Source organism: Echiichthys vipera, assembly GCF_963691815.1.
Source record: "Echiichthys vipera genome assembly, chromosome: 14".
Taxonomy (NCBI): Eukaryota; Metazoa; Chordata; class Actinopteri; order Perciformes; family Trachinidae; genus Echiichthys; species Echiichthys vipera.
In genome coordinates, this window is record NC_139839.1 from 29,845,899 (window position 1) to 29,862,379 (window position 16,481).

The 16,481-nt window shown below is 41.7% G+C and overlaps 1 protein-coding gene across 3 annotated transcripts in view; it reads left to right on the forward strand.

The window, feature by feature from the left end:
• Positions 1-16,481, forward strand: part of LOC310956614 (RAC-beta serine/threonine-protein kinase-like) — a 58,856-nt gene that overhangs the window by 23,185 nt on the left and 19,190 nt on the right. For all 3 annotated transcript variants that reach the window (XR_014593486.1, XM_083926907.1, XM_083926908.1), the window contains exon 10: positions 6,754-6,882. Coding sequence is in view for 2 of the 3 variants with exons in the window: in XM_083926907.1 (XP_083783033.1) it covers positions 6,754-6,882 (129 nt within the window). In the remaining variant the exon portion in view is untranslated. The remainder of the gene's footprint in view (positions 1-6,753; positions 6,883-16,481) is intronic.

Consider the following 16,481-nt stretch of genomic DNA (forward strand, 5'->3'; position numbering starts at 1 on the left):
TTCAGATCCGTCCCAGTTATTGGTGTTAATCTGCACCTGGTGACAATTGACTTCATTGTTGGACACACCCTATTTATCTGCAGCTCTCCTGGTTACTTTGCAAGAAGGCGAGCTGCTCTAAGGTGACTGAAACCCTGAGACAGCAGGTTGCCCAGATGAAGGCCAAAGGGATGAGCCTCTCAGCCATTAGAGAGAGGTTGGGCGTTCACAGTCTGGGATTTCAAGAATATTATAACTTTACAAGGACACAGATTAATTTAAGTCCCTCAAAAAGGCTGGTCGTCCACGTAAAACAAGTGCACGAGAGGACAGAATTATGAGATAATTCTCTCAATGGGGAATCAATTCAACACTGCAGCTGGAGTTGGTCTCCAGTTCAGTGCTGCACACTGAACTCTGCAGTGACCAAACCTCTCATCAGCAGGAAGAATAAAAAGGCTAGACTTGCCATAGCTGAGGAGCATGTTTTGTGGACATAGGAGAATTGGTCCACAGTGACTTTAGTGATGAGAGGATGTTCAGTTTATTTGGGTCTATTAGGAAACATTATGTTGGGCGTAGGACTGGGGAAAGACTGAACCCAAAGTGTGTAAAGAAGTCGGTTAAATTTGGAGTAGGGGGCGGCCGGTGGCTGAGTGGTTAGAGCAGTCCCCCATGTATAAAGACTGAAGGTCCTCGAGGCAGCGGCCGTTTGACACGGACCTGCGGCCATTTGCTGCATGTCTCTTCCTCTCTCTCTCACCCCATTTCACGTTTGTCCTATATAATAAAAGGCTTGGAAAACTGGCAAAAAAATAATCTTAAAAAAAAGAAGAAGAATTTGGGGGAGGAAGTTACATGGTAGCTAAGCTAAGAATATTGAAACAACGAAATGGCCAGCCCAGAGTCCAGATATAAACCAATGGACCCAGATCAAACCAGAGCAGTGTGAGAAACTAGTGATGTCCTGTGGGCACAGATGTGCTGAAGTCATTCAAAGCTGTGGCCTCTACACTTCCTATTCATATTTTAATCCCATAGCCCAAAGAAAACATTGTTGAAATCTTCTCCTCTGACACAATGGTTACTGTTCTCCAATTTTGATCACTGTTTTTTTCACTTTTGACTGCCTTGGTTATTTAAAAAACAAGCTAGTACAGCAGTGGTATAGCCACAGCTGATATTCTATCTAAATTCTAAATTCTGAACAGTAAAAAATATTAGTATTTCAGAATAAATCGAGAATGTATTAGTTGTTTTCTAATTTTGATCTCCACTGTATATGATACATAATGTAGAGAATATAGGGTGGGCCATCTATTATTTTTTCTCTTAAGATTTTTGGCCCAATAGTCCCAAAGTAGAAATAATTTTTACTTTCTTTAGACTAAATATACAATTTACACAGATATATAGTAAACAGAATATTTATTTTACAAATAACAGGATTAAGAGCCACGATAGTCAAATCAACTCACCACTGAAATCTCCTCCTGCCGACTCTAACTGTCCAGTCAGTTTTTACAAATGTAAACATTTTTTATCATTTTACGTAACAAGTGATTGAATGACAAAAGATGGATAGTTATAAATTCAATTAAATTTTATTTATAGTGCCAAATCATAACAAAAGTTATCTCAGGACACAGAGTAGGTAAAGAACACACTCTGACTTATTTATGATTTACATAGACCCAACAATTCCTCTGTAGAATACGGTGGCAACGAAAACCTTCCCTATGACAGGCAGAAACGTCGGACAGACCCAGCTCTGTGGAGGACTGCCATCTGTCTTGACCGGTTGGGGAGGAAGAAGGGGAGAGAAAGAGAGAAAAGACGGACAGATGGACAGAGAGCGACAGACAGACACACTTCCAGAGATGCAAGCAACTAAAGCGTAACAGTAACTATAATAATATCTATAGTAATGTGAATATGACCTTAATTTTATGGCAGTTAATACAGCAGAATACAAGAAAGGTGGTAGAATATGACAATGATAATAATTATGGTGGCCTGCAAGATTACAAAGTACAAACAACTCGGAGGAAGAAGTTGAATTAGTAACAAGCATTGATGAGACATGAATGATACAGACAGAGAGGAGAGAAGCTCAGAATATCAGGAAAAGGATTATCCCCCGGAAGACTAGGCCTATAGCAGCATCATTAAGCAGAACAAAATCATTTTAAAAATATATTTTTTAAGGGATTGTAAGCCCTAGCTTTAAGCTTTATCAAAGAGGAAAGTTTTAAGTTGACTCTTAAATATGGGGACAGTGTCTGCCTCCCGAATAACATTTGTGAGTTGGTTCCAGTGGAGAGGAGCTTGGTAGCTGAAGGCTCTGACTCCCATTCTACTTTTAGAGACTCTAGGAACGACAAGTAGCCCTGCATTCTCAGACTGCAGCGATCTAGTTGGGTAATATGGTACTATGAGCTCTTTAAGATACGACGGAGCCTGACCAATAAGAGCTTTGTAGGTAAGGAGAAGGATTTTAAATTCTATTCTAGATTTTACAGGTAGCCAGTGCAAAGAAGCTAAAACAGGATAAATATGTTCTCTTCGATTTGTTTTAGTTAGTACACAAGCTGCAGAATGTTGGACCAACTGGAGACTTTTAACAGACTTATTGGAGCCGCTTGATAATAAGGAGTTGCAGTAGTCCAGCCTAGAAGTAACAAATGCATGGACTAGTTTTTCTGCATCTTTCTGAGATACAATGTTTCTAATGTTTGCAATATTATGCAGGTGAAAATATGCAGTCCTTTTAATGTGAGAATCAAAGGACATATCCTGATCAAAAATAACACCCAGATACCTTACTGTGATGCTGGAGGACAACATAACATCATCCAGAGTAACAATATCTTTAGCTATTGAGTTTCGGAGGCCTTTGGGGACAAGTACAATAACTTCAGTTTTTAGAGTTTAACATCAGAAAATTGCAAGTCATCCAGCTTTTTATTTCCTTAATGCACATTTGAAGTTTTGCTAACTGATCGGTTTCTTCTGGTTTGATCGACAAATATAATTGTGTATCATCAGCATAACAATGGAAATTTATGGAGTGCTTCCTTATAATATTTCCTAAGGGAAGCATATATAAGGTGAATAGAATCGGACCAAGGACAGAACCCTGTTGAACTCCGTGGCTGACTTTATTGTGCATGGAAGATTTGTAGTTAACATGTACAAACTGAGATCTATCTGATAAATAAGACTTAAAGCAGCTTAATGCGGTTCCTTTAATGGCAATTAGATGCTCCAGTCTCTGTAGCAGGATGCGATGGTCAATAGTGTCGAAGTCAGCACTAAGATCTAGTAGAACAAGTCCTTTGTTTGAAGCTATTAGAAGGTTGTTAGCACTGAGACAGCACTGGTAAAAATTACTATGATTCGCTCTAAATCCTGACTGGAAATCTCACCTCAAATAACTCATTATTATGTAAAAAGTCACACAGCTGATTGGCCACTAATTTCTCGAGGATCTTAGAGAGAAAAGGAAGGTTAGATATGGGTCTATAGTTGGCTAGTACCTCAGGGTCAAGACTGGGCTTTTTAAGAAGAGGTTTAATTACAGCTACTTTAAAAGACTGTGGTACATAACCTGCTGATAAAGACATGTTAATCATATCTAATACAGGAGTGCTAATTAAAGGTAACACTTCTTTAAGTAACCTAGTTGGAATAGAGTCTAGGAGACAAGTAGAGGGCTTTGATGCAGAAATAGTAGAGGTTCATTTTTTAAGGTCAAATGTAGAAAAGCAGTCCAAGAATATATCAGGTCGCTCTGTTGTTTCTAGGGTTCTTGGGTTTGAAGAAAAATTGGTGCCAAGTTAGTTGATTTTGTCTCTGATAGTTATAATTTTGTCATTTAAGAAGGTCATGAAGTCGTTACTACTGAGGGTTATAGGAATACATGGCTCAATAGAGCCTGGCTACAGTGCTGAAAAGAAATCTAGGATTGTTCTTATTCTCCTCTATTAAAGATGAGTAATAGGCTGCTCTTGCATTACGGAGTGCCTTCCTATATATTTTTTTTATTTTTTTTTCTAATCTTTGCAGCTCGAGTGCCGTGCATTAACACTCTACAAACACTGGCAGGGACAACGGTGCTGGTTTGGTCTGGTTTAGAATCGAAAAATGTTTAATTTAAAAGTTGTGTGTCAGTGTTTTTTACTCAACCGCAGGAACAGTGGAGGAGTAGCAGTGGGTTTCCACAAAGATCAAGCATCACTGCCTTCATGTACAAGTGCTGAACAACAACAGCAACAACTGATGAGAAATTAATAATGCTGGACTGTTTACGTATATATATGTTTTTGTAATGAGTATTTTATTGAGTTTTTGAACACCACATGTATATTGTATTCAACATTACAATGAGAACTCAACATTAACTTTAGTGATGATACATTTGTGAATAAAAGAATAAAGAGATTAAACCAAAAGAGGCATTAGAGATCAAACAGAAATGGTTAAATAAATAATATACAATTAAAAAAAATAATAAAAAAGAAATAAAAATTAAAAAAAGAAAACAAACATGGGTCAAATGTACAGTTTTACATTAAGCAACACACTCAACTGGTACCAATATATAACACATAACTTTCCCATTTTGCCACATATTTTTCAGCCCTGTCATTCAAATTCAATTCAAAATTCAAATTCAAAAAAACTTTATTTGTCCCCGGGCGGCAATTCAGGAATTGATGTTGAAAGATTCTTCCAGTTTCTCATAATAATTTGTTTTCCAACCATTATACTGGTCTGAATAAAGTTCGCCGCTTCACAGTTCAATGTCATTTGTGGATCATGTAAAACATACAGCCTCAGGCAGAACTCCAAGCTAGTCCGAGTAATGGTAAATGGACTTGTACTTGTATAGCGCCTTTCTAGTCTTCTGACGTCCATTCACACCACATTTACACACTCATGCGCAGCACAGGGAGCATTATGGACCGAGGGAGCTGGGGATCGAACCGCCAATCTCTCACAACCGTGTTGAATGTTTTCAATGCGATGATGAACCTTCAGCCAATAGTTCTGAATCATTGGGCATTCCCAGAACAGATGAAGAAGAGTGCCTTCTGGGTTGCAGCACTTCCAGCAGCCTGCGTTATTCCTCAGCTTTAGCCTAAACAGCCTGGTCGGAGTCCAATAAAAAGCGATTAAGAATCTTAAACTGGATTGACCTAATTTTGATGTCTCTTGAAATTTTAATATTTTCACAAATACGATCCCGCTCTTTATGTGTGTACTCAATGTTCAGATCTGCAGACCAAGTTAGCATCGTTGCATAAGATATGGCAACTGTCTGTTGGAATATCATTGCATAGAAGAAAGCAGCCTCATGCCCCAAACCCATTATTTTTGTAGTCTGAGAAAGAAGGTTTGAGTGTTGAGGTTCGATTCCTCTCCCTATGACAGTAATTAGCAGGTGACGCATTTGTAAATACTTCCTGAAATTACTTCAGGGCAGGTTGTATTCACCTGCCAGCCTCTCAAATGACTTTATATTATGCCTGTCATACAAGTTTGCTAGCGTAATAATTCCTTTGTCTATCCAGTCCTTCCAAAAAAGGGAGTGTTTATTAATACGTAACTTTGAATGAATATCCGACTGATGGAAACAATCACACATGTTTGTTGTCGTTAAACTGTTCTCTGCACATGGATGTTACAGAAACACATACGCGACGTAAGCCAGCGTGAGCAGATCAGAGCACAATTTTGCGTTTTTACCCCTTTACACGGAAACATAGCGGTGGAGTGTCATTAAAATTTCCACTCTGGCGGTTGGTTTTACTTTTTTGTGTTTGAAACCCCCAAAAACGCTGCCGCCGTCTAAATGAAAAGCACATCTCATAAAATATTTGGTCGTTTTCACCCGCAAGCCTTAGATCATGGGTGTCAAAGTCAAGGCCCGCAGGCCAGATCCGGCCCGCGAATGAATCATCTTGGCCCCCGGGATGATATTTGATGAGTATTAGAACCTGCCCGCACGCCACAGCTGTCTGCCGGTGTTTTTCACGCACCAAAACTACATTACCCACAATGCAACGGTAGCCCGCAAACTCACTGCAGCGCCGCAAGTGGCCCGCCTCGGCTTCATTATTCATCAGCATTCAGGGCAGATATCAACTTTTAGCACCCCCCCCCCCCTCCACCCCCCCCCCCCCCCCCAATAATGGCTAAACAGAAGGTGGACGATGAGCACATGTTCACAAAGCTGTGTGTCTTTATCTTGATATTAAGAAACACATTTGATTTTTAAAGGACATTTTTTTTTTTTGCTGTTTGCCTGTTGAAAATGTTTTCCTTAAAATAACTAAAGTCATAAGAAAATCTTGCTTTATTCATGTAATGTACAGGACATGTGTTTTCTCTTTGGAGGAAGTTTGTTTTTGCCTGTTGAAAAATGTTTTCACTTGAAATTACTGACAGAGCCGTACAAAAATATTGGATTATTCATTTAATTATTAAATAATATACGGTACACTGTGTTAGGACTTGGTTCAATAGGTTATATGCAATCATTTTAATATGTTTTAGTAAACATTGAACCAGTCCGGCCCTCGGCTTGTAACAAATTTGTTTTTTTGGCCCTCTGATGTACTTGACTTTGACATCCCTGCCTTAGATGATTAACATCAGTGGCCCAATCAAACTTTTATAAAAAACTAATGCATTCTAAACCAAGAGTCTGTCATTATGTCCATGATTGTAGGAGTCGGACCTGATGTTTATGTCATTTTACTCTTTCAGCTGGAGAATCTGATGCTGGATAAAGACGGCCACATCAAAATCACTGATTTTGGCCTTTGTAAGGAGGGCATTACCCCTGATGCTACCATGAAAACCTTCTGTGGAACTCCTGAATATCTGGCACCTGAGGTAAGTTACTGAAACTGACTGGCTAGCACATGTTGAACACAGTTTTTGACCTCTACACAAGCACACATTTTCCCACACAGTATATTTACGACCACAATCTGCTGCTCTCTCGTTTAAGTGAATCAGAATTCACTCTGAGCATTTCGCCAATAGGAAACACAGGGGAAGAACCTTTTTTTCCCCTGACCCCCTGAATGCTACTCTGAAATAAAAATCACATTTATTTATGTTTCAATCACTTATAACTTCTTTATCGAATAAGTGCATGAGGCACACAGTTAACTTGCGCCAGGTAAGTGTTCGTGTAAAGCCCTGATAACCATGGCACCTGTCATTAACATGGAGTCTTTTGAATGTTTAATAATAATAAAAATATAATAATAATAACTTTATTTGTATAGCACCTTTAAAAACAACAGTTTACGAAGTGCTTTGACAGCGCAAATCAAAATACACATATATATATATACTAGTGCCGTCAGTTAAACGCGTTATTAACAGCGTTAACGCAAACCCCTTTAAACGGCGTCAATTTTTTTTATTGCAAGATTAACTTCTTTTTGGCCTAGCAAACTGTGTAGTTTTCCTTCACACACTGTTGCGACAGCTAGTAATGTTTAAAAAAAACTACAACACCACACTGGATCTAGCTAGACCGGAAGCAAAACAACAGACACGCCGGCCAAAGAGTAGGAGGTTACATTTTAAGTGGATTGTGAGCGTGAAACGCAGAAATGGATGCCAATACGATTCTGAATGGAAAGTTTACTTTTAAACAGTTGCCTAATGGTTCCATTGACATGACCAAAGTGATCTGTGTATTTTGTCTTTGCGAACTGAGCTATCATCGTAGCATGTCCAGTCTGAAATATCACTTGATGGCAAAGCACACGGCAGATGCGAATTCTCCGCTCCCTCGTCGTAACCAGGCGACAATAGATAACTTGAGACAGAAGCACTTGGATACCACAACTGAGAACAAACTTACTGCTTCCATAGCGAAATCGGTTGCAATTCCCTTTTAACGTTGTGGAGGACGAGGGTCTAGCTGATATAATTTGCATAGCAGCCAACGACTGGACCTACGAATTGCCTTCGAGAGCCACCATAACAAGCCACGTACAGAAATTGCATAAAACGGCTAAGGTACAGCAGTCCATTTGACAGCTCATTGGAAAAATGTAGAAAAGTTGTTCAACATTTTAAGCATAGCCCAGCAAACCAAGTGGAGCTCGGGCAGCAACAAGTCGCACATTATCAGAAGAAAGTCACTTGCACATAAAGTGTCAACTAGATGGAATAGTACCCTGGAAATGATCAAGCGTGTGCAGCCGAATGCTGAACTTCTGAGAGATGCACTGGCCCTGCACACAACCAACGTAGCCATGCCAACAGCTACTGAGCTGGAGAAACTGAAGAAGCTCGAAGCTGTGCTGGAGCACTGCAGGTAATTTATTGTTTGTTTAATAATCAAAGTAGATCTGTGTCAGAACAGTTATGTTAATGATTGAATTGAATTGAATTGGGTGTGTGTTTATGTGTGTGCGGGTAGGCTATGCATGTGACTGTAGTGAGTGAAAAAACTGTGTGAAATTACAGTAGGCCTTAATAGTTCCCCACTAAAGTGCTTCTGTATATTATTGCAGGTGTCATCTGTCGTGAGCGATGGAGGTCACGGAGGATGACCCAGCATACATGCTCAAGTTCAAGGGAATCTTTGCAGCAGACATGGAGGGTCGTAAGGAGAAGACCAACATAACATGGCTGAGAGTTGCAACAGCACTTGACCCAAGGTCAGATTGCCATGCTTCATTCTTACACTTATTATCAGCATTGTGTTTCTTTCAGTGTGTTTGTTTTGTTAGGTGGCTTGCTTGCTTCTTTACTTTGTATTTTTCAATTTAGCACTGTAGATATAGGGGTATTGTTGCAATTTTGCACCTGTAGTTGTGTTAAAGTTGAATTTCATTTAATTTCAAGGGTTAAGGACCTCCAGTGTTTGAGTAAACATGACAGGGCTGAGGTGTGGAGTACGACCCGCGCCTTGCTACAGGAGATGGAGAGGGAGAGGCCTGCACAGCCGGATAACCAGGTCACACCTGAGCCTCCTACGAAGAAACCAACTCTCATGCTTGTGCACGATACTTCATCTGATGAATAGGACAGTAATGAGCCATTTCTAGAGCGCTACAAGACAGAGCCTCTAACTGGCATGGATGACTGTCCCTAGGAATGGTGATCCACACATAAAGGGGCACACAGAGAAATGGCCAGCCTTGCATGCTGTACTAAGCAGCACCGGCAACATCAGTACATTCTGAAAGGTTGTTTTCAGTGCCTGGGCATGTTGTGCAAAAGAAGAGAGCTTCCCGGCTGTCTGAAAATGTCAACAAGCTTGTCTGTTTGAGTAACTGGCTCAAAGCAAGGAAGTAGTAAGCTTATCTTTTATTGGTAAGCTAACCGTTACCATTCTTTCTGAAATACGAGGCTGGGTTGATGAGTCTCTGGTTAATAATGAGCAGTAGCTATGTTCAAAGCAAATTTTAGAAAAAGAAAGTATTAAGCCATGACTTAGTTTACCTGACGTGCACTTTATAATTTAATTATTTGTATCGCCCTGTTTGCTAATGTTGTCTTTCAATAAAAAAAGAACATTTGCATAAAGCAAGCCTATCCACTTTTCCTTGTACATAAGAGCAATAAAATGAGAAAAAATAATGGGACAAGAAGAAATCAAGGGACATTTAGAATAGATAAAAATGTTTGATTAATTATTTTAATCGTCTGACAGCACTAATATATACAGTATCAACAAAACAAAAAATAATAATAGTGAAATCCAGTAGGGTACAACCATATTTAACCATATTTACACATTGTGGTAAAGAAAGAAGGGGCATCATTAATGGACAAAGGAAATTATAATTAGCTTAAGGTGCTTGCAGAGAAAGATAAAAAGAAAGAAGACGATAAAAAGACGACATTACAGGAAGGCAAGTCTATAAAAATTAGTTAGTAAGTGATAGTATTGATTTAAAAGAGGATACTGATTCAGCAAGCCTTATCTCCGCGGGCGGGTCATTCAAAAGCAGAGGCTCTCTGATGGACTTGGCACGTCACCTCTGGTTTTGAGCCTCGGCCTTGGAACAGTTAAGAGAGACCGCCGGCTGATCCATGGCTGCAAACAGGCTCATATGGGCTAGACCTTAACAAGCCTTAAAAGTGATCAGTAAAATTTTTTAAATCAATTCTAAAAAATACAGGGAGCCAGTGGAGTGAGGCTAAAACTGCAGTGATGTGATGTCGTCAATTCAAACCAGTAAGAAGCTGCTGAGTTCTGAAACAGCTGGAGGCGGGAGATGGGTTTGTGATTGATGACGGTAGAAGGGAGATAATATGAAGGTGTGGACTACTTTTTCTGGATCAGACTGTAATAGAATATTTTTATTTTTTGAGATGGTTCTGTTGTGGAGAAAGTAGGACTAACCAATTTTAGTGATGTAAGGGATGAAGGTGAAGTCTGAGTCAAAGATATAAACAGACAGTGGACCAAGACTGATGGGACAGGCGATGGTGTTTAGCCACAACTCATACAGCTTGCCCATGACACTCACCAAGGCATGGTGAAGACAAAACAAAGACTTAGGGAGCTTTATTGATGGCCCGGTATGGACTCTGATGTTGAAGCTGCCATTAAGTCATGCACCACCTGCTCCCAACATGACAAAACTGCCATAACCAGAGCTGCCCCTCTGCAACCCATGCTCCTTCCCAATGCAGCCTGGGAAAAACGTGCCATTGATATCATGGGCCCATTCCATTCTGCTTCACCTGACTGCTTTTTTCAGCCATGAAAAGTAGCTTACTGATTCTAGCAGTGGCGATTGCTCTAAGACTGCAAGGGAAGCTCAGCTTCCCCTAAAATGTCGCCAAAAAAAAAAAGGTGGTGAAATACTGTATGTACTGCTGTGTGTACATTTCATTAACTAAATATGCCTGTGAATGTTCTCATTTGTTCAGGTCATCGTTATTCCCAAAGCAATTTCAGTCAAAAGCAACTGGACTTTTCACCTCTTATCCAAGAGGCTTCATCAGTTCATGTACGCATCTGACCAGACTGAGACTGGTCCAACTAACTGGTTCGGAGATCCAGGTATTTAACCTCTCACAAGGCCGATGATGTCAAGTGCCAACGACCGTAGTTAAAGTGACAGTCTATTCCAGGGGTGTCAAACTCCAATTCACAGTGGGCCAAATTTAAAAACTGGGACAAAGTTGTGGGCCAAATGTGCATGTTTTCCCTTCTCTCCAGATGTGTAATGTTGAAGCTTTTTAGTGCAGGTCCTTGTTCTTGTCGTGGTGTTTCTTATTTTTTAATCTTTAGTTACAGCCACAGTGGCTCTGCAGACGAGACAAACAGCTCTTTACCTTCAGAAACAGATCATCCGCAGAACCCCCCGGCGTTGAAAGCTCCTATTTTCCATCTTTCTTTTGGCCATTTTTGGGGAGTGGTGGATTAAGTTTGTCTCTGAAGAGACTGGTAGCATGGATGCTCATGTTTGTCAACAGAAAAGTAGCGGTGTATGTTCTTTATACTCGCAGGCCAGCTCTCATAGAACCTTGATATGATCTTGCGGGCCAAATATGATTACACCGGGGGCCAGATTTGGCCCACGGGCCTGAGTTTGACACCCCTGGTCTATGCCATCCATGCAAAGGTAGAGAAACCATCGCTAAACAGAGGAGGAGGTCTCCAATTTACAGTGCAGCCCTTTCATCCCTGTCCAGGAGGTTCAACAATCTAACCTCAAAGAACAACTGTTCATAAATGTGACTCCAACGACTGTTGTTAAGACTCAATAGAGCACTAACAAAGTCGAAACCAACTTCCCACCAACGACTGTCACTCTTAACGACGGCACTTGGAGCACAAAGGGTTCCAGTGACATCATCGGCCTTGTGAGAGGTTAAATACCTGGATCTCCACACCAGTTAGTTGGACCAGTCCTAGCCTGGTCAGATGCGTACATGAACTGATGAAGCCTCTTAGATGAGAGGTGAAACGTCTTCCTAGACAAATAACCAAGTCCAGTTGCTTTTGACTGAAATTGCTTTGGTGTTAACTAAATATGTGCTATAAAGCCTTCATATTTTGTTCAATATCAGCTAATTATCACAGGTAACCGGCGCAACTTCCTTCTCATTCATCCACACAGCGCCACAGCACTTTACACACTTCTACTGACTTCAATGAGGAAGCATAGAGCGGGTTGTTCCACAGCAGCCAAACTTGACGCTCATTGGATAAATGCTGGGCTTTGTCCTGCCCATTGGACGCTCAGCGTCCCTGGGGGTCTATGGGACAGTTGGCTGGCCCGGACGCTCAGCTGCATGATGATTGGATGAGCTGTCTGAGGGAGAATCCTTTTTTGATTGACAGCTAAATGGGTGAAGTTTTTCATTCCGTTGTTCTGAACTGATAAAAACGACTAGCGTTGTTTTTGGCGACTCTGTTCTGTCACTCTGCGGTTCCTTTCCCAAACGCGCAGCAGCAGCAGCAGCAGCAGCAGCAGCAGCAGCAGCAGCAGCAGCAGCAGCTGTGGAGTTTCTCCCCCTGTCACGATCACTCACACTCAATGGCGGTCACACTTCACAGTAGCCTGGCGCAGCAGCTCTGCTGGGATTGAGAGGACACTGGTCAAGTCCCTGGAAAAGACGACTAGTCGGTATGACAAGGTCACGGATCATTTTCTTGAAAAGGAACAAAGGGTAGAATCTACATATAAATAATAACATAATGACAAATAACAGCAAACACCGTTATGATTTAGGCCGGAAAAATGAGCTTCCCCTCCTTGAAAGACCAGCAGCCGTCACTGGATTGTAGAGAATGCTGAGATCTTCAGAAACTAATTTCAGTGAGGAAGTATTCTTAAAAAAAGAAAGCGACATGTGGTATATATGTGTGTGCCTGCATACATATATCATGCCAGTAAGTGGCAGTGTCACTCGTTGTAACTTATCCATTCTGAATATACGCTGCACTTGTCCTGACTCCAGAGAAGTAAACACAGTTCCTCTTGATTAGCTTGCCTGCTGGCTTCCTTTTCATTTTTTACACCACAACAATTTTGTTATGCCTAATTCTGCTGCTATAGGCCTAGTCTGCCGGGGGATAATACTGTTCCTGATACTCTGAGCTTTTTCTGGTCAGTCTGTATCATTCATGTCTCATCAATGCATGTTACTATTTCAACTTCATTTTTACCACTACAATTGTTATTGTCATTGTCATGTTATGTCACCTTGGCTGTGCCTGTTTCTTGCTGTTCTGCTGTATTAACTGTCATAGCATATAAGTCATAGTCACATTACTATAGATATTATTTAAGTTACTGTTATGTCTGTGGTTGCTTGCATCTCTGGGACTGTGTGTCTGTCTTTGTCTCTCTCTGTCCATCTGTCCGTCTATCCTCTCTTTTTTTCTTCCTCCCCAACCGGTCAAGACAGATGTCTGTCCTTCATAGAGCTGGGTCTGTCTGACGTTCCTGCTGTTATAGGGAAGGTTTTCGTTGCCACCGTACTCTACGGGAAAATCTGGAAGAGATTTGGATTCTGTAAGAAGGGAAGAAGAAAGGAAACCTCAACAAAAGTTTGGTCACTTTTCAGGTCTGTAGAACAGCTGTTCAGTCCAGCGGCAGCACGACAAATCTTAAAACTCACTTGGTCAGACGACACAGGGAAAGCTACGCAGATGACGAAGATTATGTGGATACTACTAACGTTACAGCAAACACAAGCAAGAACATGCAAGACAAAGACACAGAACCTCGCCTGGTTGTGTCTGGAAACACTTTTTAAGATCTAAGGTCATCACAGTATCTAGAGCCTGTTTTATTGCTGATGACCTCAGACCTTACAGTGGAGTTAAAGTCATGTCCTTGGTAACATGGTAAAAACGTTAGTTGTTTACACAGTAGACTTTTTTCTCTACCTGTGTCTATTGGAAAAGCCATAAACACAATGACTTGTTATTCCAAAATGAGACATTTGTCTTCGATGTCCTTACCATGCCATAATGTAAACGAACAAAAATACTTTGATGAAAATTACTATTTGAAGATAAGCAGCAGTGACAATTTTATAGACTTAGCTTATTTCAATTCATTATAGAGAATGAATGTATGTGTACAAAATCGATTGTTCACTGACTTATTTAAATTTATAATGAAAAATGAATGTGTTTACATTAAATTAATTTTAACTGTATCTAAAAGATTGAATCATATTCGCCGTGCTCATCAACAACAGGTGGTGTCACCCGGGGCACATCTCTGTGAAAGACAGGTTTTGCAGCCCGGACATCGAGCTCATCACCATCGGACTGCGTCCATATTATCTGGCACGGGAGTTTACCAGTGCCATTGCCATTACTGTTTATTTTCCGCCGTCTGGAAATGCCGCAGCGTGTGACGTCATCAGCGCTGCGACCGCAGCACTACAGACCAAACACCCCAGAGCATTCCTCATCATCACAGGTGACTTCAACCACGTCTCTCTCTCGTCCACTCTCCCAACGTTTCACCAGTTTGTCAGATGCACAACAAGGGACAATAAAACGGGATGCACTTTACAAACCACACAGCGAGGACATTGATGGCATCACTGATTGCGTCTCTGATTACATTGGGCTCTGCACAGACAACACCATCCCCAGCAAAGAGGTCCGCTGTTACCCAAACAACAAACCCTGGGTTACCAGTGACCTGAAGGCCCTACTCAACGAGAAAAAGAGGGCCTTCAGGGGACCGTGCAGAGCTCAAGCATGTTCAGAGAGAACTTAAACACAGCATCAGGGAGAGTAAGGGAAACTACAGGAGAAAAATGGAATCCAAACTGGAGAACAATAACACCAGGAATGTATGGAGGGGGATGAGTGAGATCACCGGCTTCCAGAGAAAAGGAGGAGGAACAGCTGAGGGAAATGAACAACGTGCGAACGAGTTTAACCTGTCTTTCAACAGGTTCGACCCCAGCTCCCCCAGCAGCCCCCCTGGTCACAACCCCCCCACAGCTCCATACCAGCCCCACAACCCCACACCATCCTCCACAGCAGACAGCAGGTTCCACCACTTTCTGCTCTGCAGAAATTCTCTGATGACACGGCCATTGTGGGTGTGTAGAGGGTGGAAGGGAGGATGGCAATGATGGACCTGGTTGGCAATTTTGTCAAATGGTGTGAGGAGAACCACCTGAAGCTGAACGTGGCGAAGACGAAAGAGATGGTGGTGGACTTTAGGAAGAACAAGCCCCCCCCCCCCCCCCCCCCTCCAGTCTGCATTGGTGGGACGTACATAAACATTGTGGACTCCTACAAGTACCTGGACAATAAACTGGAGTGGACCTCAAACACGCAGGCAGTCTACAAGAAGGGCCTGAGCCGGCTTTACTTCCTGAGGAGGCTCAGGTCCTTTAATGTCTGCAACCGGATGCTTCCGATGTTTTATCAGTCTGTTTTTGCGAGCACCATCTTCTTCGCTGTGGTGTCCTGGGGTGTGGGCATCAAAGCAAAAGATACGAACACACTGAACAAACTTATAAAGAAGGCACGGTCTGTTGTTGGCTCTAAGCTTGTCACCCTGGAGGAGGTGGTGGAGCACAGGATGCTGGCAAAACTGCTGGTGATCATGGACAATGTCTCCCATTCCCTCCACGAAACCCTGGACAAGCTTAAGATCAGCTTCAGCAACAGACTCCTTCAACCTCGCTGCCTTAAAGAATGGCACAGTAAATCATTCCTACCTGCTGCCATCAGACTGTACGCTTCACAGCAACGCTGAGCAACGCTCAGGGAATAAACTCACACTATTAAAAGTGACTTATCACTGAAATGCACCTTTCTCTCTCTTGCACATTTAAAATCCACATAGTATATTGTAATATAGTGTTTATCTGCGATACTGTACTTTTATTGTAGTTCATATTTTGTATTTTATGTTGTATTTTATTTTTTGTACTTCTGATTCCCCTTGGGGATAAATAAAGTTATCTATCTATCTATCTATTGCTAGAATCGCTCTGAATCGTTCTGTCTCAAAATGTATCATCCCTGAATCGTATCGTAGCCCATGTATCCAGATAGGTATCGGATTGTCTCTTAAGGGAGAGATGCACACCCCTACTATGAACGTTTCCTTGGCCTGCTGGTGAGCCCACCTACTTTTTTTTGTCTTTTAGATGCTGTAATGGGGTCAGTTTTAAAGCTAGAATGAAGATATTGGTATCAACTAGATGTACGGATAAAGCCTTTTGCCGAGTACGAGTAATGTAAGAGTAATATTCGTCAATATCCGTGCTCGGATTGAATGAAAATCCTCATTAGTGGACTGTGTCTGCCTTCTGTGATATTTTTGACACAGCGCCGCTCTGCTGCTGTGTCCCTCTCCGCTACACACGCACGCACGCACGGGCGCGCACACACCTGCTCACTCTCACACACACACACAGGCGCGCGCACACACACCTGCTCACTCACACCTGCTCACTCACACACACACATGGGCGCGCGCACACACACAGGCAGGATTTCTCTAGGCAGA